Source organism: Mesoplodon bidens (assembly GCF_964165515.1).
Source record: "Mesoplodon bidens genome assembly, chromosome: 19".
Classification (NCBI taxonomy): domain Eukaryota; kingdom Metazoa; phylum Chordata; class Mammalia; order Artiodactyla; family Ziphiidae; genus Mesoplodon; species Mesoplodon bidens.
The window spans coordinates 49,703,961-49,730,976 of record NC_138179.1 but is presented as its reverse complement, the minus strand read 5'-3'; the positions used below and the strand labels follow the sequence as shown (position 1 = coordinate 49,730,976).

Genomic DNA, 27,016 nt, shown 5'->3' with positions numbered 1-27,016 from the left:
TAAGGCCTCAGAAAATTAAAAAATCAATTTGTTCTTTCATTTCCAAAACTGGCAATAAGTACCTTAAAATTAAAGACACTCTAAGAAGCTGTGATAAATTTTAATGTTCTACCTACAATTTGGTGATAATGAAACAACCCTATTTACAGATGGAGAAAATTATTACCAAAGTATTACCCCTCAAATCCTTCCCATGTTATCATTCCATTAACAAAAGAGTGACCACTGAGTTTGAAAAGCAAGGTTATACAAATGTTAAATCCAAGCCAAAAGAATGAAGCATACTTTAGCAAGACCTTCTCCAAATTAAACATATACTACAAATCGTCTAAGAAAATTAATTAAGCCTAAGCAAAACAGAATAAATTAAAATGCTTACTATTTTACTATTACTGTCATCTGGAGGAAGACAATAGCACCTATGTATGTGTACTGAACAGCAAGTTATTAATCCATAGTATGTCAAATTTGTAACAGATGAAGTCCACGTGGAATGTAGGAGTAAATTCAGAAAGTCAAGTAGATTGAAATTACTCAAAAATCCTCCTTATTTCCTCTGAAGTCTCTGCTAAAAAACCCAGAGATCCTAGGTCATCCACAGAAATTTTCTTTTCCAGTTCTAAAGTCTATGATTCCATACAACTTTGAGGGCATTTTTGTCTCCTCTTAGCTCCTACTTATCAAATATTGGTTTAACCAGTGAAAGTTTATATTTTCAACTATTTCCACCTGATTGGACTACTCTAATTACAATGAAATCACTGTCACTCTATACTCTGTATTTCTAATTTTAAAAGTTTCTTGGACACTCCACTTTCTTGCCAAAGTAAGAAACCAGTTTCCACACAAACCAATTTCATTTTAATCATGCAAATTAACCTAGGGCAAGAAGTCCATAAGTAATAATGTAGGAAACAGTGTAAATCAGGCTAAGATAAGACTATACGAAAAATAAATAGCATTATACTAATTCAGACTAAAAATTACTAATATATTTTGTATGAGCAAAAGAACCAACTGTCTACCCTACTTACTACAGTCAAGGTAACATTCTTAGAAGCTTATTTTATTCATATGGTCCAAAGCAAATTATTTAGGGAGCTTGTTTAAAATATTACTTCCTGAACCCCACCCCAGACCTGCTGAGTTGTGCTGGTTGGGAATCCACATTTACCAAAAAAAAAAAAAATATATATATATATATATATATATATATATATATATATATATTTTAATATATATATATATATTTTGGGGTGGGCTGTGTTGGGCCTTCGTTGCTGCACGCAGGCTTTCTCTAGTTGCAGCAAGCGGGTACTACTCCTCGTTGCAGTGCGCGGGCTTCTCATTTGCGGTGGCTTCTCTTGTTGCGGAGCATGGGCTCTAGGCACACAGGCTTCAGTAGTTGCAGCACATAGCCTCAGTAGTTGTGGAATGCAGACTCTAGGGCACACAAGCTCAGCAGTTGTGGCTTGCGGGCTCTAGAGCGCAGGTTCAGTAGTTATCGCACACGGGCTTCATTGCTCCACGGCATGTGGGATCTTCCCACATCAGGGATCGAACCCATGTCCCCTGCACTGGCAGGCGGATTCTTAACCACTGAGCCACCAGGGAAGTCCTAGGAACCTACATTTTTAACAAGCACCCAAGGTGATTCTGCTACACACTAAAGCTTGAGAATCATAAGTCTAATGGAAAAAGTATTGGAGTAGAGGTCAGAAGACTTATAAACATAGCTACTATCCTCAGAAGTTTGACTATGGATAAACACTTAAGTTTCTCAATCTATTAAGTGGCATTATCTCCACTCCATGTATTAGAGAGGAAAATGAGATAGGATACAGGTATAAAACTTATATACCATCATGTTTAATTTCCCCAAACAACTCCCAAATCTTTGAAAAATTTGGGTATACTGAGGTTATAACAAGGTCACACCACTTACTGGTTGCAGAGCTTGAATTTAAACCCAGGTCAAATTTCAAATGAGGTCATAAAGTGGTAACCTGTGAATCAAATATGGGCCTTGTTCCCAAATATGGGAACATGTTTTGTTTATCTCCGATTATTTTAAACTTTGAGCCAACGTTTATCAATTAGTAAATGTCACCAAAATATCTGGATTTCTGGTTTCTTGTTTAAACAATTCAGGTCTGGCAATACCGGAGACTCTACTCGTACACGGTAACAATGAGCATGAGCTAGCTGAGTGGCAGTTACTCCTCTCTAGACGTGGCACAACGCACACCACTTCCTACTGTCTCACACTCAGTGGGCTTCAATTGCGTATGGTACCACCTGGCCCCAGCAGGCATCAGAGTTTGCAATTCCTACTCCTGAGACTGTCCTTTGTTCCTTCCTTCTGAGCTCCCACTCGATTTTCTCTGTAACTCTCATTTGGTAGCTATCTACTTCACAGGTTTGGAAAGACTGAGAGAGAAAAGATTGAATTTAAAACTAATAAACCACATTTATAAATGAAAGATGATATTATTTTTTCCCTTTTCTAAATGTACAATCCCATTACTTCAAATTTTGGTAGCCATTTTTAATAAACAATTTTTAGTTTTTTTCTTTATTAAAATATATTTCTCAGAAAACATACTTTTAACTTTGTGTTCTTATCATGTTTACATTTGGTCCTACTTTTAAATACCAGTGTTTCTTATGGAAGAATGTGGAGATTCCATGTATCAACTAACAAGTATAGTTGGGCAAATATTGATATAGTTGTTTGCTTCCTTATTCGCACAATATGAGATTTTTCACTTGTTAAATCATTCAAGAAATAAGTTGAAATTCTAAGTTAGGTTGTTCAATTCTCTATTAAGCCCCCACTGTACCTTTAACTTCACAATTATGATATTATACTGCATTGCATTACATTTATTTGTTACATTCGTGTCTATATTAGACATGAGCCTCTGGAGGGCAGAGGCTATATCTTATTCATTCTTCAACTCTTTTTTTTCTTTTTGTGGTACGCAGGCCTCTCACTGTTGTGGCCTCTCCTGTTGCGGAGCACAGGCTCCGGACGCGCAGGCTCAGTGGCCATGGCTCATGGGCCCAGCCGCTCCGCGGCATGTGGGATCTTCCCGGACCAGGGCATGAACCCATGTCCCCTGCATCGGCAGGCGGGCTCTTAAAGTAAGTCTTTAAGACTTACTACAGACCTGCACATTCTAAAGATTCAATAACTGTGTGCAGAATAAAAAACATAGGAAAAGCAACAGAGAATACATAAATGCCTAGCAATTATTATCATTTAGGAGTTTATAGTCTAATGAGAGTTAAGAGATACATAAACACAAATTATACAAGGTAGAATATTTAAAATGCCACAGGAGAGAAATATAAAGTATAAGAAAAAATAAATGAGGAAATTATAGTATGAGACAGAAATTACAGTATTTTCTTTTCCCCTGGAGATCAATTACCAACCATCCTTAAAAATGTGGCCAAGGTTCTTACCACTCAACCTAGCCTCAAGTTTCTAGCAAATTTATACAAATTTATATTTATCATAAACATATATGACCACTTCAAGTGTCCTAAGAAAAAATATCACATTCAAAGCTATCTCCAATTTTTTCAGCCAGAATAACTATTGTATATTTCAATTCTGCAGTACTTTATTTCTCACCACCATCACATTTCTCCAGGAGACAGAAGTAACCCACCACACAGCACTGAAGTACATTATAGATAGCATACTGATTAAAAGCATAGGTTTTGGCAACATGATTCTACCACTTATGCTGTAAGATCCTGGGCAAAGTATTCCTTAGAATGTCAATTTCCTCATCTGTAAAGCAGGAATACCTACCGCAGAGAGGATTTAAATTAGACTGTACATGTGCAAGCACTCTGTAAACACTTAATAAATGCTAGCTATTATAAAGGATTAACACTAAACCCAGTGAACAAAGGCTTGCTAGTAAGACACATGCATGAATTGACTGTACATTATGCTTCGTAGTTGACTTGTTTTATCATCCTTCATAACTATACTTTCCTTTCCAGTTCCATTGCTATCACTCATACCTAGACAGCTTTCTAAATGGTTTTACATCTTCATCTTCAGACATACTTTGGCTAGACCAGTATTTAACTTCTACCACCAATGTCCTCATTGCTATAATGGAAAGAACAATAGATCACAAATCAGAGAATTGGGGACTGGGTTTCAGCACTTTGGAACCCTAAACCTAAATTTCTTCATCTGTAAAATGAATTTCAGACTAAATTAGCTTTAATATTTCTTCTTGCTATAAAACTCTATACCTCTCTTCTGATCAAAAACTGCCTTTGGCTTACAAAATAAAGTTCCAAATTGGAGCAGCATTAAAGTCTTCCACATTCAGTGTGGTAGTTAGGAGCATGGGTTTTGGAGTCAGAAAGACCAACGTTTGTATTTTGATACTGTCGTTTACTGGTAGCTTATTCTTGAGCAATTTGCTCAACTTCTCTAAGCCTCAGTTTCTTCCTCTGCAAAATGAGAATAACAATAATTATCTCATAGACTTGCTTTAAGAATTAAATGAGATATCTGTTAAGTGCCTAGGACAGAAACACTCAGTAATATTAGATTTGTGCCTATTTGAACCAACTTCCCATTACTGCCTTCTAGTTATGGTCTCCAGACTGCTCCTGGAGACCTAGAACCCTGCTTCAAACAAATAATTGTGGTTTTTTCCCCCCCTCTCTTTTATACATTAAGGTTCGACATTTAAAAAATATGTAACTTGAGAGGTTCTTCTGCTTTTAAAATGTATGAAATGCACCGCCCTATGGGCATTCTCTGCTCCAGCCAGCCAGGCCTACTCTTTGCCAACCGTAATCACTGTGTATACATCAGTATCTCCTTTCTTCGGTAATACCTATTCCTCCCTCCTCAAGACTTCATTGCGAAGTCTTCCCTAGTCATTCATCCTTACAGAATTTATTCTTCAGCTTTCTTCCACTTATCTCCTAAAATAAATGGTAAACTCTTTGAGAGTAAGGGCGGTATCTTATAATGTCATGTATATTCCTTATTACGGTCTCTTGAACACAGTATTTAATAAAAGTGCAACTAATTCCATGTAATTCTTCACCAGCGATTGCCTCTTTTAAAGTAATCTACCTTGATACTGTGCAAACTGCTTCTATTAACTAGTTCACTCTTTTCTTAGAAAAAAAGTACTAGAATGATAAAATAGCCTTTTATACTTACCTGTTCTAAATCTTCATTAGTAAAATTTGCTACTTCCTTTCTGGTTATTTTGCTATGAACTTAACATATATTTAATGTCTTCTGATTAAATAACATCTTAACATATAGTTAATGTCTTTTTTTTTTTTCTTTTTTTGCAGTACGCAGGCCTCTCACTGTTGTGGCCTCTCCCGTTGCGGAGCACAGGCTCCGGACGCGCAGGTCCAGCGGAGAACAGGCTCCGGACGCGCAGGTCCAGCAGCCATGGCTCACGGGCCCAGCAGCTCCACGGCATGTGGGATCTTTCCGGACCGGGGCACGAACCCGTGTCCCCTGCATCGGCAGGCGACTCTCAACCACTGCGCCACCAGGGAAGCCCGTTAACGTCTGTCTTTAAATGTGACGATCCCTATACTGAGAAACAAGTAGCCTATATGGCATCTGAATTCACCATTTCCCCTCCTCGACTCCCCCAATCCCTTTTCCTTTCTAGTCTAGCCCTAAAACCTAGACTTCTTACTAAAGACTGACAATTCTGACTAATTTTGTTTACTAACTGGGTGCATCTCTTTTGTTTATATTAACTAAATTCCATTAAGATAGTCAGAGGTTGTATAGAATCTGTATCTTACTGAATTTGATACATGAATTATTAAAATTATGCTTACCTTTGGCAATGTGTAAAGACTGCATAGCTCATTTAAGTAGCAGGGAACAGAGGCCATTACAGCTACAGGTTCCTTCAGCTAGACCAGCAACAAGTATAACTAAGCCTTTCTGACAATCCATACTCTTTTGATTTGGGGGAACTACATGTCTGCTGTCCCCCTCAAACCTACTCTTATTTTCAGTTATCAGCTTTTTCTGAGAAGGGAAAAGATATAAATGTATTGGGTTGGCCAAAAAGTTCCTTGGGTTTTAAAGTAAAAATAAAAGACAAATTTTTCATTTTCACCAAGAACTATATTGAACAACGTATTCACCCTTTTGTTCCACTACCTTCTGCCATTTTCCAGGCAACTTCATAATTCCATTGTCCCAAAAAATTTTTTTAATTAATTATTTTTTTATTTATCTTCGGCTGCATTGGGTCTCCACCGCTGCACACGGGCTCTCTCTAGCTGTGGCGAGCACAGGGGCCACTCCTCGTTGCAGTGCACAGGCTCTAAGCTTGCGGTCTTCAGCAGTTGTGGCACGCGGCTCAGTAGCTGTGGGTCACGGGCTCCAGAGTGCAGGCTCAGTAGCCGCGGCGCACGGGCCCAGCCACTCCGCTGCACGTGGGATCTCCCCAGACCAGGGCCCGAACCCGTGTCCCCCGCACAGGCAGGCGGATTCCCAACCACTGCACCACCAGGGAAGCCCTTCCCAAAACGTCTTATCTTTTTAAGCAAAGAACTGTTCCAGGTGTCTTTTACAGTTTTCCAGGGAAATCAATTTTTTTCCATTAAGAGAATTGTGTAAAGACCAAAATAAATGGAAATCCAAAGGTGCAATGTCTGGTGAATACGGCAGATGAATCAGAACTTCCCAGCCAAGCTGTAACAGTTTTTGCCTGGTCATGAAAGAAATATGCAGTCTTGTGTTATCCTGATGGAAGATGATGAGTTTTCTGTTGACCAATGCTGGACACTTTTCGTTGAGTGCTACTTTCAGTTGGTTTAACTGGGAGCAGTAGTTGCTGGAATTAATTGTGTGGTTTTGCGGAAAGAGCTCATAATACAGGACTCCCTTCCAATCCCACCATATACACAACATCACCTTCTCTGGATGAAGACCGGCCTATGGTGTGGTTCGTGGTGGTTCATTTCCCTTGCCCCACGATCTCTTCCATTCCACATTATTGTACAGTATCCACTTTTCATCGCCCGTCAGAGTTTGTTTTAAAAACGGTACATTTTCGTTACGTTTCAGTGGAGAATCGCATGTGGAAATATGGTCAATAACGTTTTTTTCACTCAACTTATGTGGAACCCAAACATCAAAGCTATTAACATAACCAAGCTGCTGCAAATGATTTTCAATGCTTGATGTGGATATTTTGAGTACGTTGGCTATCTCCAGCATGGTATAATGTTGGTTGTTCTCAATTAATGTCTCGATTTGATCGGTATCAACTTCAACTGGTCTACCCGACCATGGAGCATCGTCCAGTGAGAAATCTCCAGCACGAAACTTCGCAAACCACTTCTGACATGTTTGATCAGTCACAGCACCTTCTCCACACACTGCACAGATCTTTTTTTGCGTTTCAGTTGCATTTCTACTTTTCTTGAAATAATAAAGCATAATATGCCGAAAATGTTGCTTTTTCCCCATCTTCAATATTAAAATGGCTACACAAACACTCACCAATTTCGGTGGGTCTTTTCTTAAACGCACGCTGATGCGACAGCTGTCACAATACGATCTAACAAAACTGTGTCAGACGAGGTTAAAGACAACAGCACGACTAGAGCCACATCGTACAGAAAAAAATGAACGAACCTTCTGGCAAACCCAACAGAAACAGCGATTTCAAAGTCAGGCTTATACCGGAATGGCAGAGACTCAGTAGTTGTATGACCTTTCCAAAACGATTTCTTCAGTTATAAAATGAGCATACTAATATGTATTTCATTAAGTAGGACATGCAGAATGTTTAGATTCTAGATTTAGCACCTAATACACACTGAGTTAGGTGCTATTTCCTTTTCCCAAAGAAAAACAAATTTCAAAGGGAAACTAAGGTAGAAGGACAACTCAGCTTTTACAAAGACCCTATCCAGAAAATTTATCTATGTCATCAAAATATTAAAGGAAAGCTATTTTCTCCTCAGCCAAAGAATGACTTTTCTTAGGAAGTTAGGTTTTTAAAGATCAACGTTCTAATTTAACAATAAAGTCTAAATTGTAACACCACATATTTCTATTGCATTGAATTCAAATCTAGTTTTTCGGCAGCCATAAAATGTAGTAGAAGCACTGCTGGGGCTTAGCTAATGCAGGGTTTACCCAACTATATTAACCATTTGTTCGCCAACTGAAACTAGAGTGGGAGTAGGGACACGTACATAAAACCAAAGAAACCAACTCTACTCTGCTTTGATTCTGCCTATTCTAAGTCTTTTTCAAAATAATTATTTTCCATATTTTTAATAGTAATACAAGTATATCATATCAAATTTTAAAAGAATACAGTAAAAAGCAACCCACTTTCCCTTCACAGGCTGCCTTAACAGGCTGCCTTAACAAAGATTTTTTTCTGCATAGTCAAGCAAATAAAAAATAAATATATAGGCAGACCCCACAGAATGTACCCTTTTAATATTTCACAGTGAAATGCCTCAGTTCATCTTTCTTGACACAACATTTTCCAGCCAATGGTTTCATACAGTAAAATTTTTATCTTTCAATCTCAAAAATCTAATTCAACATTTTAAGGAAAAGACAAGTGAGAAATCTGGAGATACATCCACATACAACTTGTAGGACTTTGGGAAAGCTGCTTAAGTATCAACAAAAGGTATGGACATGTTACTACATAGAAAGCAACTGTTAACAACCATAGTAATTATTTGGTAATCAGGAAGAAACGTTTAAGTATTTTATACCTTAATTTTCTAAAACAGCCAGCTATGTTTTAGAAATTGGTTAGGGGTTGGGTTGATGTGTAAGCCATTTAAAATAATGGTAAATAGGTTCCCAAATAGGGTTTTCATACAGAAGGTCTGATTTTCAGGAACAAAATAGTGATTTTTAAGCAGGAGGTATATATCTATCTGCCCACGTATACATGTATATGATATATATCATTTAACACAAGTGGTAGTTTACTATAATACACACTATTCTGCACCTTGCTTCTTTACTTAATGTATCTTGGAAATTGTTCTATACATATTGAGTATTAAAGCTGCATGGTTTCCCTTTACCCATTTTAGTATCCTATTTCTTCAAATCTAAAATGCCATTAGGGCTCCCCTGGTGGCGCAGTGGTTAAGAATCCACCTACCAGTGCAGGGGACATGGGTTCGAGCCCTGGTCTGGGAAGATCCTACATGCCGCTACGCAACTGGACTCGTGTGCCACAACTACTAAGCCTGTGCTCTAGAGCCCGTGAGCCACAACTACTGAGCCCACGCACAACAACTACTGAAGCCCATGTGCCTAGAGCCCATGCTCCGCAACAAGAGAAGCCACCGCGATGAGAAGCCCGCGCACCGCAACACAGAATAGCCCCCACTCGCCACAACTAGAGAAAGCCCGCGCGCAGCAGCGAAGACCCAATGCAGCCAAAAATAAATAAATTAATTTAAAAAATTTAAATGCCATTAACCGTAAAACAGTTTTATGTGCCACTAAGAAAGAAATTTAAAAAGCTGCCAATTATAACTATAATGCCATTAATAAGGTGTATCTGATTTTATCTTTATTAAAATATGAAAAACTGTCTTAGAATCAAGGAAATATGGTAGACTATTTCCAATCTATTACAGTGATATAATGAATAACTTCAATCATACATTATTTTGTGCATTTCATGAATAAGTTAAAGATAGATAGACAGATAGAAACAGAATTACTGGATCTAAGGATACATGTATTTTAATCTTTAAGTAATTCAAATTGTTCTCCACAGTGGTTTTATCAGTTTATAGTCTCACTGGCTATAATGTAAGAACCTTTTCTCCAAAATCTGACCAGGCTAATCTTTTTTTTAAGCCTTTTCCAAGCCAACAAGTGAAAAATGATATCTCACAGTTTAATATGCATTATCTCTAATATGAAAAGGATTGAGAATATTTTCAAACACCTAAAGGTCATTTGCATTACTTTTCTGTAAACAGTGCTCATATCATTTCTCCCTTTCTATTTAGGTTATAAGTCTTTTACAAACTGATGATAATAAATACATAAGGAAATCTGTCCTTTGTCTGTAATGAAATATTACAGATACTTCCCCCAGTTTGTTTTTTTCTTGTTGTTCTGTTTTTTTACCTTATTTATGATGAAATACAGTCAAATTTATTCCCCCCCCCCTTTTTTTTGCGGTACATGGGCTTCTCACTGTTGTGGCCTCTCCTGTTGCGGAGCACAGGCTCCAGACGCGCAGGCTCAGCGGCCATGGCTCACGGGCCCAGCAGCTCCGTGGCATGTGGGATCTTCCCGGACCGGGGCACGAACCCGTGTCCCCTGCATCAGCAGGTGGACTCTCAACCACTGCACCACCAGGGAAGCCTTATCCTTTTTTTAATGTCTTCTGGGTTTGGAGTTTAACTTAGAAAAGTTTTCCTCATTCTAAGATTATTTTTAAAATAATAATTATCCCATTGTTCATCTTAATGATTTCATGATTTCATTTTTTACATTTAAATATTTTATTCATCTGGAATATATTTTTGGGTAAGGTATGACAGTGGGGATCCAACTTCTTTTTTCTGGGTTGCTATCCAGTTGTCCCAACACCACTGCTCAGTGACTGAGGCTCTTTCAGATGTTCTAACTAAGAGCTCAGAATTACTGAAACAAACACCAAAATTAGGGGCTTAGGACCCTACAACATATACAGCATTAAAAGCACAGATCTGGGAGTCAGATATCTAGTATATCATATTAAACTACTACTGTTACAAATTCTGGGAAATAGAGAGTAGCAAGACAGAGGCTTCTCTATTTATGATTTTTATTATATTTAGGTTTTTGATAAAGACCTAAAGATGGATTATCTCAAATTCAGTTAAAATATCTAAATATACACTATACATCAGAGGTGTTAATAACAAGTAGCCTTTATATAGTGTTTTACAGTTTGTGTAAAGTGACTTCACTTAATTTACTTTATCCTCATAATCACTCTGTGAGAACAGAGGTAGAGATTTTAATCCCATTTATTGCTGAGAAAAATAATTCAGTTATGGCAACTTGTCCCTTAAAGTAAGTGGCAGAGCCAAACTCTAACCTAAATCTTACGTTTCCAAATGCTGCTCACACTGCCTCATACCCTACACCAAGTACTTTTAAACAAAAATAAAAGAGAATCCCTACTCTCAAGGAACTTGAAGCAATTTGTCAATTAAATATTCAATTGATCACATACTAAAAAATATAAAACATGGCCCCTGGCCTTAAAAAACCTTCAAAGGTGTACAGTAAGTTTAAAAAGCAAGACTTGGGGGACTGGAAAATAAGCCTGAAGAGCAGGAACGATGTCTTATCTACTTTGCCCATGGCTTATGCTATTTACAACTGGTATAACTAGAATAGGTTATTAGCTCAGTAAATGCTGGTTGTCTGTTACTGACTGAACCCTCTAGACAGCGTGAAATATGAAATAATACCACACCTCATTCATTTTTCTCAGGTGCTAAACTTTTCTTTGTGACCAAAAAAATCAGCCAAATCATCAAACGGCTTAGACAATATAACAAAGGAAGTTCAGGCACCACTTCTGGGCTACACCTACTTACCTATTTCATGGCAAAATAAAGATTCTGAGCTACATTCCATTCCATTTCAAAGCTGCCGGAAGGTTATAAAACAATTTCAAGAATCAAATCCAGCTCAACAGCCACAAAATACAACTATCATTTGCTGTTGCTTTATTCCAAATTAAACACATCCTCTGCCTCTAATAAAAAATTGTCCATAACAATTCTCATCAACAGGCCTTTTTTTTTTTTTTTTTTTTGCGGTACACAGGCCTCTCACTGTTGTGGCCTTTCCCGTTGTGGAGCACAGGCTCCGGATGCGCACGCTCAGCGGCCATGGATCACGGGCCCAGCCGCTCCGCGGCATGTGGGATCTTCCCGGTCCGGGGCACGAACCCGTGTCCCCTGCATCGGCAGGCGGACTCTCAACCACTGCGCTACCAGGGAAGCCCAGGCTTTTCTTAATGTTGTTTCCTTCAGACATCTTGTCAACGTATCTTTTCTACAGGTCTTTTGTTTTTTTAACACTAATAATCACTTACCTGCCACACACAAAAGTTCCTATTTTTTTTAACTTTTGAAATATTTTAATAAATACTAGGGGAGAGCAAAAGGTGAATAATAAGGGAAATTCAAGAACAAAATTAAACCCACTTTACAAAGTTTAATTTTCTGTTGTACCACAGATAATTTTCCTTCAGAGTTGGCATGCCCTATTCTCCAACCTATCCAGTGACAAGTTATACACACTGTAGCCCCAGGGACTGGCACCCTTTGTGAAAATCTTGCATGGGTTGAAATAATTTTTAAACATCAACAAAAAAATCCTAAAAAGATCAGGTTTAAATTTAGTGGATGGTTGCATGTTAAAAATGTTAAAGCCTTAAAATCAAATAAAAGGAACTAAAGGTTGACAATAAACGACTAAATGCAAAGAACTTACAAAGCCATGAGCCTAGAAATGATTTGCAGTGACTGCTCTATACAATAGTAAGGAGGCATGATTTTCAGTGGAGCAACAGGGCTTTCTTCAGTGGTTATTTATAGAAAAGGTTTGGTACAATGAAAAAAATCAGTCATGAATTACCTCAATATACCATAAATGTGGCTATATTCTAGGTCAAATCATGTGGGTATTATAGAAAGAGCTATGTAAGAGAAACCAGCACAATGCCTGCACAATGTTTAATGTGACACTAAAAAATAAAAGAGCCATTTACAAGACAATTAAAAGGTCCCATTCTTTTTGAAGGGTAAAGACTGTACTAGCCATTCAAGGCAGGTGGGTTTTTGCACAACAATGTGAATTTAGTAAACACTACTGAACTGTACACTTAAAAATGGTTAAGATGGCAATTTTATGTTATGTGGGTTTTGCCACAATTAAAAAGAAAAAAAAAAGATGGGCTTCAAATTTCCCTGTTATTTTAAATAAATGATGGATTTATGAGTTATTGAGTGCTTATTACATGCCTATCACCATAGAGATGAAGGTGAAATATGGATAAAACCTAATTTCTCTTTTCAAGGAGCTCAAAGTTTAAAGAGAACCAAATTCAAAAGTGTTCTTAAAATGAAACAATAATAATAATTTTCCATCACCCAAAAATAGGTGAGTATCCATTTACCTCACCTTTCTTAAACTCACTGTCTGTATGTCTCTCACTCTCTTTCCCTCTGCAGGTTCTAGTTGTACTTTAAAGTCTCTGATGCGTACAATGAAAAATTCTAGGATTCAAACAGATTTGCTAGCCCCTATGAAATGCCCCCCAGTTCTACTCCCTTGTGTGCCTGAACAAAGAGAGTAACAATCAGCAATGCTCCTGGGAATCTCTGAAAAGGAAGAGAGGTTTCAAATAGTAGGGAAAGATCAAATCCAATCTTCAGACTTTATTCTGAACTGTCGCCTCCATTCAATTCAACCCAACACTTAACTATGCAAACCACTGGGACTAATCCTATCAAGAAGTCATTTCTAGGGCCTCCCTGGTGGCGCAGTGGTTGGGAGTCCGCCTGCCGATGCAGGGGACACGGGTTCGTGCCCCGGTCCAGGAGGATCCCACATGCCGCGGAGCGGCTGGGCCCGTGAGCCATGGCCGCTGGGCCTGCGCGTCCGGAGCCTGTGCTCCGCAACGGGAGAGGCCACAGCAGTGAGAGGCCCACATACCGCAAAAAGAAAAAAAAAAAAAAGAAGTCATTTCTACTTTAGTCCCGATTACCCTTTCTCTCTTCTGGACTCTTACAAAATCTATGGTCTATGCCATACTAATTGCTCTCAACTGTAGAGTATTCTTTATATCGTGTGCAATAAGTTCTTGCGCCACTGGAAAACAAGTTTAATGGTGATCAAGTCTTTCTATCTGTCCAAAAGAATAGGTGAATGCTTAGTAATAAATATTAATTTGAAATATATTTTTTGAGCATTTCCTTTGTGTTAGCACTGGATAGAATTTGTGGATGTAAAATATAAAAAGCAAAGGTTTTAAAGACTGAAACATCCTGCTTCATGCCCTGTCCTCTTGTGCCCCTTAATATACACATTTGAACTGATCAGACTTCCCATTCAAATTGTGGAAATTCATTTCCCAAATTCAAAGAATTAGTCAACAGTAGCGCCCCTCTCCCCAAAGATCCCTTTATACAACAAGACCCTCCATGACCAGAAGTAGAAGTGCAATGATTTCCATCATTTCTGAGGTACTGTTCACATCTGCAAAGAACAAACAGTAGCCCTTGAATATGAGGGAGCTAAAAAGTGAATGGAGTTGGTTGGTTGGTTTCCAACTAGCAAGAACTCAGAAGCAGAAATGTTAGTATTCTGTTATCCAAATGATTAGTATAGTTAAAAGAAAAAATAAATGCAGTGGAAACTTTAAGCCATACATTTCCCAGAGACTGATCTGAACTTGAGAAACAGCCTCTCAGAGAACCCTAAGAAGCCTCTGCTTCCATCTTATGTTTCATATAGGTTAATTTTTCTCTCTACTACTACATGGATTCTGATTACAGAAAAAGAACCAGGGCAATCACCAGCTTCAGGGAGAATTTGGGAGGGCAAAAATTAAACTCTGCTGTTGAATGGTTTTCTTTATAATACTGAAGCCATGATACAACATCACTAAATAATACAAAGAAAGCACACTCCAATACTATGTACTTCATTTACTTCACCCACCCATCACCTCCACCAAAAGAAACTTAAAACAGGTTGAGCCACACACAGTATGTCTGATCTGAAAGTATTCGTGACACAGCAGCTTACTCTTGCAAATTATTAGCTTAATAGTGATTTAAAATACAGTCATAGGAGAAATAGACTATTCTAGGGAGTAAAAGGCAAGTGGGAAAACCCAAACACTTTTTACAGAAAGACAACAGATATACTCAGGCATAAGATCTGCCATCAGAAACATTTTCTTTTTCTTTCTTTCTTTTTTTTTTTTTGGTATATTTAAAAAACTTACCCTGAAGAGATTTTCCCAATCCCTGGCCCAGCTTCCACCCATGTTTCTGGAGTAAGCGATGTCCAATATTATCCTGACAGACAGAACAGAGAGACAAACCAAAAATATTCCAATAATATATTCTTCCCTTCCTAGTGATATTTAAACAGGTGATGAACAAGAGATAATTCTACATATATGCATGCAAAAAGGTGCTAATAATAGGGTAAATGTGCCCAATAAAGGGGGCATTAATGTAAAAAGAAATACTGGCTAGTATTTTATATGGGAAGAACATACAGGGTAAGGGTCCTTTCTGATGGTGTGCTGGGCAACTTTTGTACATAACACTTTTAAAAGGAGAAAAAAGGGAAGGGGAAAAGGGGAAGAATACATTTATGAAGTTTAAAACTAACATTAAAAAGCATAAAATCAAGGTACTTATACAATCATATCCACCACCTAGACAGCACCACTTTATAAGTTTTTTAAAGAAAGTCTACATTGTGTTTAGTTATTCTGCTTATGTGTCAGGCTTTCATGATACAAAGTAAGTTGTAAGTGTAAGACTGCCCCACCACTAGAAATGAAAACACAATCAGAGCAAAATCCAGGCTAGACTTGATTGGTTTTTTAATATATATATAAAAATATAAATATTTAACTAGCATGCAGCCAATATTAAACTGAAAAAAGTGAGGTTAGTAAAATAAGAAATTAAACTGATTAAACAGAAAAAAATAAAATGAGCTCAAGCACAGACTGAGTGATGCATTTCAACATGTAATCTAACAAAAATACTAAAATGTTAGAATGAAACAGGCCTAGCAGTAAGTTAACAGTAAAGAACCATTAGTGCATGTAGGGGAAAAAAACCAATATACATAATGTCTCATCTTCCTAGGAGCACAGTGGAAAAGATCTTTCAATGTAAACCACATGAAAAAGACACCAGAAACAACAATTAAATGTCAGCTTTTGTGTAAGGGTTCAAGATCTTAGAAAATTCTGCAGACCTTTGTCCAATTCTTTGCTTTTTACAAATACTGCGAAGTACAGAGACAAAGCTAAAATAACCATTAACACTGTATCAGATAAAACGATGTTACTCATTCAAAAGAAAACATTTAAAAATTTTAAACATGAAGTGTTCTATATGCATTAAAATGTAATTTATAATATTAATTGGGTATCACCATTTGAAAATAATCTCATATTTCCTGAAATCAAATTATGAAGTCAACTAAACCAATTAGTCTCTGAATTAGAATCAAATCTCATATTAAATTGCTTTTTATCTTCCAGCTCCATATTCAACGGTAAAATGCTCTTCGGAGTTACAAAGGAAAGAAAAAAATTATTTCACTATTATATTCTCTGACAGTAAGTTACAAAAGGAAGATTAAGCCTCCCCAATGCTCTGTTTAAAAATTTAAAAAAGGTCAACTTCCTTCTATAAGTTTATGACAGGATGCCAACTGGAAAACTGGGCCGAATTTCACTGATCAGAGGAAGAAAGATCAGGATACTTAAAAAAAAAAACAAAAATGTGGCAAATGATAATGAGAAGTCTGTTTCTAAAACAAAACATGCAATTGTTTTTGTTTTTTTTTTGCGGTACGTGGGCCTCTCACCGCTGGGGCCTCTCCCGCCGCGGAGCACAGGCTCCGGACGCGCAGGCTCAGCTGCCATGGATCATGGGCCCAGCCGCTCCACGGCATGTGGGATCCTCCCGGATCGAGGCACGAACCCGTGTCCCCTGCATCGGCAGGCGGACTCTCAACCACTGCGCCACCAGGGAAGCCCCGAAACATGCAATTGTTTTAAACGTATATATACAAAATCATTACTGTGCACAGAAGGTCACTTAGAGATTATTTTTTGCTAGCAACTGAGAGAATGAGAAAATGCTACGGCTATGTGTAATCCCAGTACAGAATGCCTAACTATTTATAAATAACTTTATTGTTAAAAAAATTTTTGTAAGTCTTAATACAAGTAATGTTAGCAGAAAAGGAAGATAAAGAGGCCTTTATACTACTACTGTGGAAATAAACTTACCTGTACATAAAATCATTGTTTTACATCATTCTAACTCCTACAACTGAATTAACTATGGGAAGGACAAGGATAGCAGAATGACTCTAAGATTTTGTAGCTGATTGAAGTATTGTTTAATTTTTTAACACACTAATTTTGTAACTATACTTGGCACAGATTTACGGTATTAAACCATGCTGACAAAAATTGTTGTCCCTTTTTTTAATTTAAGAAAACTCAATCTTTTGGCTAAGTGGAGATGAGACATTATGCTGACTGTGTTATATTATGAATGCACTAAAATAAACAGACAGATGAAGCAGTATGCTATTTCCAAAAGCAGTGCAAGTGGAGTGAAAGCATTTCCATACGAACCTGGCTTTAAAAACTGGGCTGTCAAAAGAACAGTTAAATGTAACACAAAGTAAGAAACTGTCCAATCACTAACGGTCTTTTTTTTTTTGTCTTGTTTTCAATTCACTGCTTGCAATTAATGTATTTATTAAAGAAGAGTGAAAGCATAAGTAAATTCACGAGTCAAGACCAGCTGAGAGATTCAAGAGCAGCGTGTTGTGACTGACAACAGTGAAAGGAAAAGCAAATGTTAAAGGGAGAAGGAGGAAAAAGAAAAATTTAGGGTTATACACATTAGCACCACTTTTACAAAACCACTCAAGATGGCTGTCACCTTCTCAAAAAAAACTATTGATACAAAATGGCAGTGGCATTTCTCTTCTAAAGCTTTAGGTGAAAACTGTTCTTGAATTAAATCTACTTCCCCAAGTATGTACAGGGAATGAACTGTCAGGGGTTATATTAAAATTATTAACATGCCACTCTGTGTCCTTGCAGTTATAACAAACGCAACAAAAATAATAGGCATATCTCCCAGAAAGTCTTCCCCTCACCAACCTCCTAGATTAAGTGAATGACTAATACAGAAAATCTAAACCTTTCCTATCATTTCAGCCTATCTGCTTTTGGAGGAAAAAAGGCAGTTCTGTGACTCTGGAGAAACGACTAGTATTCATTATGGTCCTTTTTCTTACCAGAAAAAGAAAAAAGTTTTATAAACACTAGTCAAAACTCCAACAGGCTTAAGGATGATGGGTAACACAAAAAAGGCACACCAAAATACCTTATAACAAAGTAGAACAAAGCAGACTTGTCTAATCTGAAGTGATCAAAATGTTCATTGAACTTTCACTGTGAAAGAGCAAGGGATTCAATGGCCAGCCTGTGAAAATCATTAATCTACTCTCTCTGGTTAGGTTGCCAATTATTCCCGTGAATGTTATAACAGTAAGCTGCAGTAAATAATTTGTAGCCCAAACAGGTAATCTAGACCTAACATAGGCAATGAGTACTATTTAACTTCTGAAATAGTAACAATTTACTATTTTGGTCACTATAATAGTGACTAAAAAACTTTCAGTTTTTTATTTTTAAATAAAATATATAATTTGCGATTTAGTTATAATCTCATAGAAGCAAAAATAAATAATAGATTTTATTTTTTCTTTTTTAACACAGCCTGGTTTGTGACTAACAAAGGGGCATGTACAGTGACAGGCTGTTTATAATTTACATGCACATGGAAGAAATGCAGGGAAATACACAATTAATAAAGCAACTGAACTTTGCCCAAGGGAAGTAGGCAAAAAGCTGGTTTTCCACAAGATTCATAGAGTTCCCGCAACCTATTTGTTTTTTTGTTTCAGGCCGTGTGGCACAGCCTGTGGGATCTTAGTTCCCCGACCAGGGAATGAAACCAGGCCCTTGGCAGTGAAAGTGCAGAGTCCTAATCACTGGACCGCCAGAGAATTCCTCCCACAACCTATTTGTTAGTCTCTGTGCTTGAGACTCCAAAAATGGTGGCAGTGCGGCATTTTCTTTGGTTAGGCATGAAGTTTTTCTTAATTTTGGTTAAACTATGAAGCTGACCTAAAAACGCAAACTTTTTTCACCTAGATTACCTAAATTGGCCTTTACATTTTTTTGTATTTCTAAACTTAAATGTAAATTAAAGTGCCATATTTTAACCCTTTGTTCCTCTGTATTATATGTGTGAAAAAGATTTTTTTTTTTTTTTTGCGGTACGCAGGCCTCTCACTGCTGTGGCCTCTCCCGCTGCGGAGCACAGGCTCCGGATGCGCACGCTCAGCGGCCATGGCTCACGGGTCCAGCCACTCTGCAGCATGCGGGATCCTCCCGGACCGGGGCACGAACCCGTGTCCCCTGCATCGGCAGGCGGACTCCCAACCACTGCGCCACCAGGGAAGCCCAAGAATATAATTTTTAAATGGGAACATCATTGATAGCAAGAAATGTGTATTATAAACAACTACCAATATGCTGAAAACACAATACCAGCCAAATAACAAAAACAAAAAACCAACTCATTGTTTCATCCATTCCTCGACATTTTTATTAATTAAATACCAAGTAGAAAAATTTCCCAGGAACTTTGCCCCATGAAGCTGTACACCACCAGAGTAACAATGATCATTTTGGCAACAGCACCACCAATCTGTATAATGGGAGCCTGCCAAAATACAGATTAAAATTTACTTCACCGTGTGGGGCTAATTCCACATTTTTAATAGGGAATAGAATATCATGTCTCAAGAGAAAACTATACTACAATTATGTCAGTGACTAGATGAATACTAATTCCACACTGAATTTTCTTTTAGTTGACAGCCACATTCAATTTACACCATTTAGCTCATTTTCAACAGTGACAAAAATGGCAAGTCTCTTGAGTGGGTTGTAAGCTTTGCTGATTGTGTATTAAAGACTCTAAGCAAAAACCAAGTGCTACTAGGTGAACCCATGCAAACAACAAGTTGTAAAAATTCCCAAAACAAAAAAATCTATAGCTCACTACAGATGACACAATGAAGACTAGAGAGAAAAGCCATATAGTAATGCTACACCATTCAGCTCCAAGAAGCACATTATTTATAGTGCAGTCCACATATGGTCACTGCTAAATGTCAAATCAGCAGTCTTACGGAGTTACAGTTTGGAACTAGTGGAGTCCACAGATCTAAACAGATATGCAACAAGACAAAACCCACTTATACATATACTTCTAAATCCCTAGATATGCAAAGGAAACATCAGCAACTGGAATTTGAAAACTTAACATTAATTTTTAAAACCTGCTCGGTCAACCTGACAACTCTACAGACAGAATTTTAATCAGTCAGGTAGAACAAAGGCCAACTAATGGCTGATGTGTAGTTTTACTTCCAGCTGCAACAATGACAACATATTTTATGTCTATGGTGCAGGCATTTTAACTTTTGGATAGCTTATAATCACTCTCCCATCTGATTTCTCATCTTCTTTCTATGATAAAGATCATAAAGGACCATATATCCTAAATCACATCAACCAATTCTTGGATCTATGGTAGAATCCTAGACTGGGCTATGGTTTTAGATTAAGTTTTATTTGTTTTCTAAATATTTTATCTTTAAGTATATAGAGGTCATAATTATAGCCGGGACCTAAAAATCTCATAAAGCAATAACTTAAAATATAAGTTCTAAAAGTTTTTTGTAATGAGGGTAAAATATTAATACTTTCTACGTTCCTTTAATTCAGATAATCAAGTTGTCTGGCAATTCTTTAAAAATTTTCTTAGAACAGTGTTTTATTCTTTTTTTTTCAGTGTTTTATTCTTGACCAGAAATTTCACTGAAAGGTATCTGGTTGGCTGAAGTAAAGAAGGGAAAATAAAACTTTATAACAAAGATTATGAAATACTTTACAAATGCTGGATTTTCATGTGTTTTAAACATTTCCTGATTGAAACAAACACCTGTAATCATCTCAGGAACAAAGCTAAGCTTCAGAAGTTTACCAAAAGCATAATGCATTATCACATCTTTGTATCTCATTTCCCATCTTGCTGGTTCGCAACAAATTTACCCTATTACAAAACAAAAGGACCTTAATCCTATACTCACAATAACCCTTCACAAGGGCATATTCTTGGCACAAACCTGTGCAGAGACTTCCTCGGTTACCAGCTGCTGCAGATTACCTTTGTTAGAAAAAAAAGTGACTAGACCTTTAGCTCCTGCAATGATCTGTAGACTCCCAAAGCTGCATATTTCCAGCCACTTTTGAGTTGCATGCTGTAGCAAAACAGTCAGCACCTCTCAATAGATATTGCTGCAGAGAAAGATTTTAATTCAGCAGAGACTCTTTCTGTGTGTTAGAAACAACGCCATTTACCCCTAAGAACAAGATAGCTCAACAAGATAGCCAGCCAGCCAGCCATATAACTAATATACACTTATTTGGTGAGCATTCCTAAGGTGATAGGGCACTTGGGGGTTACTACACTATTTTGACGCCAATCATTTTGGGACTTCCTTTTAAAACCTTAAATTTATCCCCAAATTATTTGGTAACAGAAATAAAATCCCTCTCTTTTTGCCCCACTTCCATCTAACACCATGTCGGCTATGAAGCTCCTCCCCCTACTACCTAAACTACCACATCACAAATAAAGCATATTTTAATGTGTTTCGGGAGTAAATTTTCATTGTAAGTATAACTTATTAATATACATCTCTGAACATATAATTATTCATAAAAAAATAAATATCCAGTCTGAGTACTATATACCATTTGCTATTTTTAGTGGAGAAGATAATAACCATTTAATAAATATGGCAGATATCAATTCCACTCCTACTTGTTGAGATTACTCAGTCAGACTGAATTCTGATAGTGTTCTCCCTATGACATGTGCTGGAAAAATTCCTGGTCAGTGTGAGAGGAAAAAGAGCACTAGTCCCACATGCCAAAGGAATGACTTTTCCAAAAATCTTTAAATGTAGCCCTAAAAGAAGGCTTTAAAAATGTTAAATATCATTTAATTTACTGCTTTTACAAAAACTTTTTTTAGTATAATAATAATGACTACTAGGCTGCAAACTTAGTCTAGCTAAATTTCCTGCTACTGCTGAGTCAGAGTACCCACAGAACTACAGCTTGTACAATATTAACCAACCATGTACCTTGTAGAATATGGTACTTCGGCCTTTCTTCTGACAGCTATCTGTTCTTAAACTCTGACCCAAAGAAACATTTAAATAAAATGGAAAAATTAAATTATTTTTCAAGTACAAGGTATTGACCTAGCTAGCCTACAGATTTTATTGTAAAACTCTACCTTGTGATAATTCCCAAGATGATATAAAACAAGGCAACAACTTCAGTGATTTTTAACTTAACAAAGTGGGCTTGGCATTTTATCCTTAAATCAAAACAAGACTGGGCTTTCAGCACATCACGTGTGAATTCTCCCTCTGCAGCATTATCACATGCGTCATCAATTACTGCCATGCCTAAGTCTAGCATCATGCCAGCACATTAAGACAGAGGTACTATATGCAGTGTTCACTGGACCAGAAGAACAGAAATAAGAAGGGGAGGTGGGGGAGAAAGAAACCCTAGAGAAGAAATTAAAAAAAGGCAGACCGTGCAATACAAACCAGATCATGGCTGCTTAGCTAATATGGGCCAACTGCTGTGGAAGAAAAATGTCGAACACCCCAAGTTGTGTAAATTTCTGTAAACATCTAAACACACACACAAACACACACAACACCAACCTAATTAGGAACATAAATATATGTTGATCCTTTACTATGGTACAGTTACGAAAATAAAAGCTAAAGTTAAAATATCTGCTCTCTAAATTGCCTTATTTTCCTGAGGGAGGAGGAGAAGCTAGTGTTTCTTAAAGGGAGAAGGGGGATGTCTTGACTGCTATAGAGATTCTCTCTTTGATGATTTTTTCATTCAAGTTAACCAACAACTTCCTGAAACCCTTATTAAATACGTAAACTTAAGCACAAATATTAAATACTGACAATACTGACAAGTTTAGACATTTTAACAATGGGCTGTGTAATCTGAAAATAAAGGGCTTTTCAAAATAAAAATAATGTTCAAAAGTTAAGAGTCAGGAAAATAAATCTCCTTGTTCTGTTGCTTTGCATCAATATTTAAAATTAAGTTGTGTGAAAAGATACAATCAACTTTTGACAAAAACCAGACATCTCAAGCCACAGAAACCAAAATTACCATGTTTTACAAGAGTCTGGTAAATAAAACACATTAGTCCTTAACTGTTCCTAATGGAACATTTCACACATGATTGTGTTGCCCAGGAAATGTGAAGCTTTTTAAAGGATCAAAATACATTTTACTCCTTTATTCAATTTACAAAAACACTAAACTTCAACTTGCTATCTTTAACAGGATATCAGTATGGGTCAAAAATGATATTTTTCCATCGAAATTCTAAATTGTTTCTAGATTCTTCACTGATTTCCCAACATATTAAATATTAGATTACAACCCAAACTCTACTTGATTACTGTAGGGCATGCAAGACCTCTAAACTGTACTATAAGTTATTAATAAGTTTAACTTCATTCACATCAAGTGTCACACGAACACTACCTATCTGTGACCCAAAATTAAGCACTGATCTTACCGATTCTATAGGCTTGTCAAGTGATGCTTGTTCAATTTCCAAATGTCCTTCTTCATACTGATCAAAGTGATTACCCTGAAAAAACAAGACAAGTTATTTTTTCCGAAAGCAATAAATGCCAAAATTATTAGTAAAACTAATCAAACTAGGGGTTATTTTAACTTTTCATTCTTTTTCTGTAAACAAACTATGCCACAAATTCAGACTTTCTTAAATTTATAAAAACAATCAGAAGTCTAGATCTAATAATGTGAACTCGTCTTCCTATGAGGAACATTGAAACTGCTAACTAAAACATTATCAACCATTTGGGCTCTCAACTCTTTTGTAGACTGACTATATTAGGAAGCCTGCAGAATCTTAAAAACAAAGGGCTGTATTGTGTTTTACTTTTCCTAAACAATCTTGTGCTACAGAAAATAAACCCTAACAGTAGAATGCAAATAAAATCTGTATTACAATACTGTTCAATGTTGACAACATTGCTTTTAACTAAAACTGCTAAAACAACCAACTTTAAATCATCAAGTTCTAACTCCAAAGTTTCAAGGAAGTCAGAAACACAATCTCTTGACACAGTATCCCAAATATAGCTATTCCGCTAATGATCTGCCAAAAGAGATAAGCATGCCTGTATAATGCCATATTTGACCACAATCAAGCAAGCTGTCACTGCAACTAGAATAAGTCAAAACAGCTCAATTGAGGATAGGTGCAGACAACTAGGAAATTCTCTCTAATCCTGGTTTTCTCTGCTCCATGAGAAATGAAGAGCCCATAATTTGGCTTTAAATCAGAGTATCAATTTTCCGGTTTCCTTCGTGTTACAAAGTAGACGGCATGAGGATTTGTGAGTTCTGAACTGACCTAAGTCAAAAGACTAAAGACTTCAGTCTAGCCTAAATTTAATTCAGGTGTGGAGTGGTATGACAACTTGAATGTTAACCTAACCAAAAATTACTTTGCTTTTTCAAAGTAAAATTGCAGTTGAAAGAATAAAGTTTAATGATAGCAAGCTCTAACATATAGTTTGTCACACCGTATCATAAACATTAGGTTACTTGTTTCCCTCACCAGAATGTGAAGTCCCTAAGGAGAAGAATGGTGGTCTTGTAGTGAAGAAAAAGTTCTGCAACTAGACAGTGGTGATAATGGTCGTACAACATTGTTAATGTATTTAATGCCACTGAACTGTGCACTTTAATATAATTAAAATGAAAATTTTTGTTATGTGTATTTTACCACATTAAAAATAATAAAACTGTGTGCTAGAGTCTATCCAAAAAAAGAAAGGAGTAATAGGACAGGAGTGGGGTTTCCAAAGACAAAAAGCTAATCTTAAAAAGGGAATAGGATTGGGCTTCCCTGGTGGCGCAGTGGTTGAGAGTCCGCCTGCCGATGCAGGGGACACGGGTTCGTACCCCGGTCCGGGAAGATCCCACATGCCGCGGAGCTGCTGGGCCCGTGAGCCATGGCTGCTAAGCCTGCGCGTCTGGAGCCTGTGCTCCGCAACGGGAGAGGCCACAACAGTGAGAGGCCCGCGTACCGCAAAAAAAAAAAAAAAAAAAAAGGAATAGGATTTAAGAGTAGGTATTCCTTCCAAGAATAAGAAAAAGCAATCATCAACAAATACTAAAATGTGAAAAAATAGCTATCAATCTTGAAAGTCTGTCTGAATCTTCAATATTTTGTCCAACGATCTCTTTAAAATAACACCTACCTCTTGGCATTTTAACTTCTATTCCAACATTTAAAAGTTTAACAGTTACTTTAAAAGGTGTTAATTGCAAAGTACAGCTAAATTCCTAAATAATAAATATCCAGATAATTAGATTAACTCAAACCTCACAGTATTATAGAACACCAATGTCCAGCCAAATCTCATAATTCTCTTTCATTCTATAGCTTGATATGATCTAATTATAAAAGAATAATCTTGGGCTTCCTTGGTGGCACAGTGGTTGAGAGTCCGCCTGCCAATGCAGGGGACGCCGGTTTGCACCCCGATCCGGGAGGATCCCACGTGCCGCAGAGCGTCTGGGCCTGTGAGACATGGCCGTTGAGCCTGCGCGTCCGGAGCCTGTGCTCCGCGGTGGGAGAGGCCACAGCAGTGAGAGGCCCGCGTACCGCAAAAAAAAAAAAAGAATATCTCAAACTACCAACAATAATTGGGTACTATTTTTAAAATAATTAAATCTTTAGAGTATTTAACTTAGGACAACCGTGTTTCAAATCAAAAGAGAACTGCTCCCAAATTTATCACTATCAAAAATGATATAATAAAAGCACAAACACTTAAACAGATATTATTAGTGAACTACCAAGTAATTCTACAAAAAAGAAAATGCCATCTGGGAAAACCCATTCCAGTTCATCCTTAGTACACGATAAATAACTCAAGTTTTTCCAAATAGATCATGAATCATTAGCAACATCTTTTTTTTGGTGGCCGAACCGCACGGGATGTGGGATCTTAGTTCCCCGACCAGGGATTGAACCCGGGGTGGCAGTGAAAGCGCAAAGTCTTAAGCACTGGACCACCAGAGAATTCCCTACAAATTACTGTCCATAAATACCAGATTATAAACACAGCTAAGTTTTCAAATCATTCTGCATCTATCTAACACAATACAAAAGAGCATTAATAATACAGTTTGAGTCCAGGAAAAGATCCATACATTTATGTTTTTTTGAAGTACAGTTGATTTACAATATTTATGATTAATTGATCGACAAAGGTTCAAAAACAGAGAAATAAGTATTTTCAATATATGGTGCTAGAACTAGGTATTCATATGCAAGAAAATGAGCCTCAATCCATACCGCACACCATAATAAAAATATAACTCAAAATGTATCACAGACCTAAATGTAAAACCTAAAACTATAAAATTTATAGAAGAAATATACAGGAGAAAATCTTGGTGACCTCAGGCGAGACAAAGATTTCTTAAGATACAACCCCAAAAGCACAATCTATAAAAGAAAAAATTGAAAACCTGGACTGGGAGAAAATATTCACAAATCTCAAAAGACCTGTATCCAAAATACATAAAGAACTCTCAAAACACAATGATAAGAAAACTCAGTTTTAAAGTAAGCAAAGATTTAAACAGACATTTCACCGAAGAATATATATAGATGGCAAGCACTCAACATCATTAATCATTAGGGGAATACAAACTAAAATCACAAGGTGATACCACTATGCACCTATTAAAATAGCTTAAAAAAAAAACCCAACAATGTCAAGTGCTGATGAAATTGCACAGAAACTCTCATAGATTGTTGGTGGGAATGTAAAATGGTACAGCCACTTTAGAAAACAGTTTGGCAGTTTCTTATAAACTTAAACATACACTTACCAAATAACCCATCAATACTGTCCCTAGGTATTTACACA

The 27,016-nt window shown here is 37.0% G+C and overlaps 1 protein-coding gene across 6 annotated transcripts in view; it reads right to left on the bottom strand.

Moving 5' to 3' along the window:
- The window catches only part of GPATCH8 (G-patch domain containing 8), a 101,817-nt gene that overhangs the window by 53,311 nt on the left and 21,490 nt on the right, over positions 1 to 27,016 (bottom strand). For 2 of the 6 annotated variants that reach the window (XM_081220643.1, XM_081220641.1), the window contains exons 2-4: positions 23,614 to 23,688; positions 17,460 to 17,477; positions 15,066 to 15,138 (exon numbers count right to left, since the gene is read on the bottom strand). Coding sequence is in view for 1 of the 6 variants with exons in the window: in XM_081220640.1 (XP_081076766.1) it covers positions 15,066 to 15,138; positions 23,614 to 23,688 (148 nt within the window). In the remaining 5 variants the exon portion in view is untranslated. Of the gene's footprint in view, positions 1 to 15,065; positions 15,139 to 17,459; positions 17,478 to 22,603; positions 22,639 to 23,613; positions 23,689 to 27,016 lie in introns of those variants that run through there. The other 4 variants (XM_081220644.1, XM_081220642.1, XM_081220640.1 and 1 more) reach the window with 2 other exon arrangements.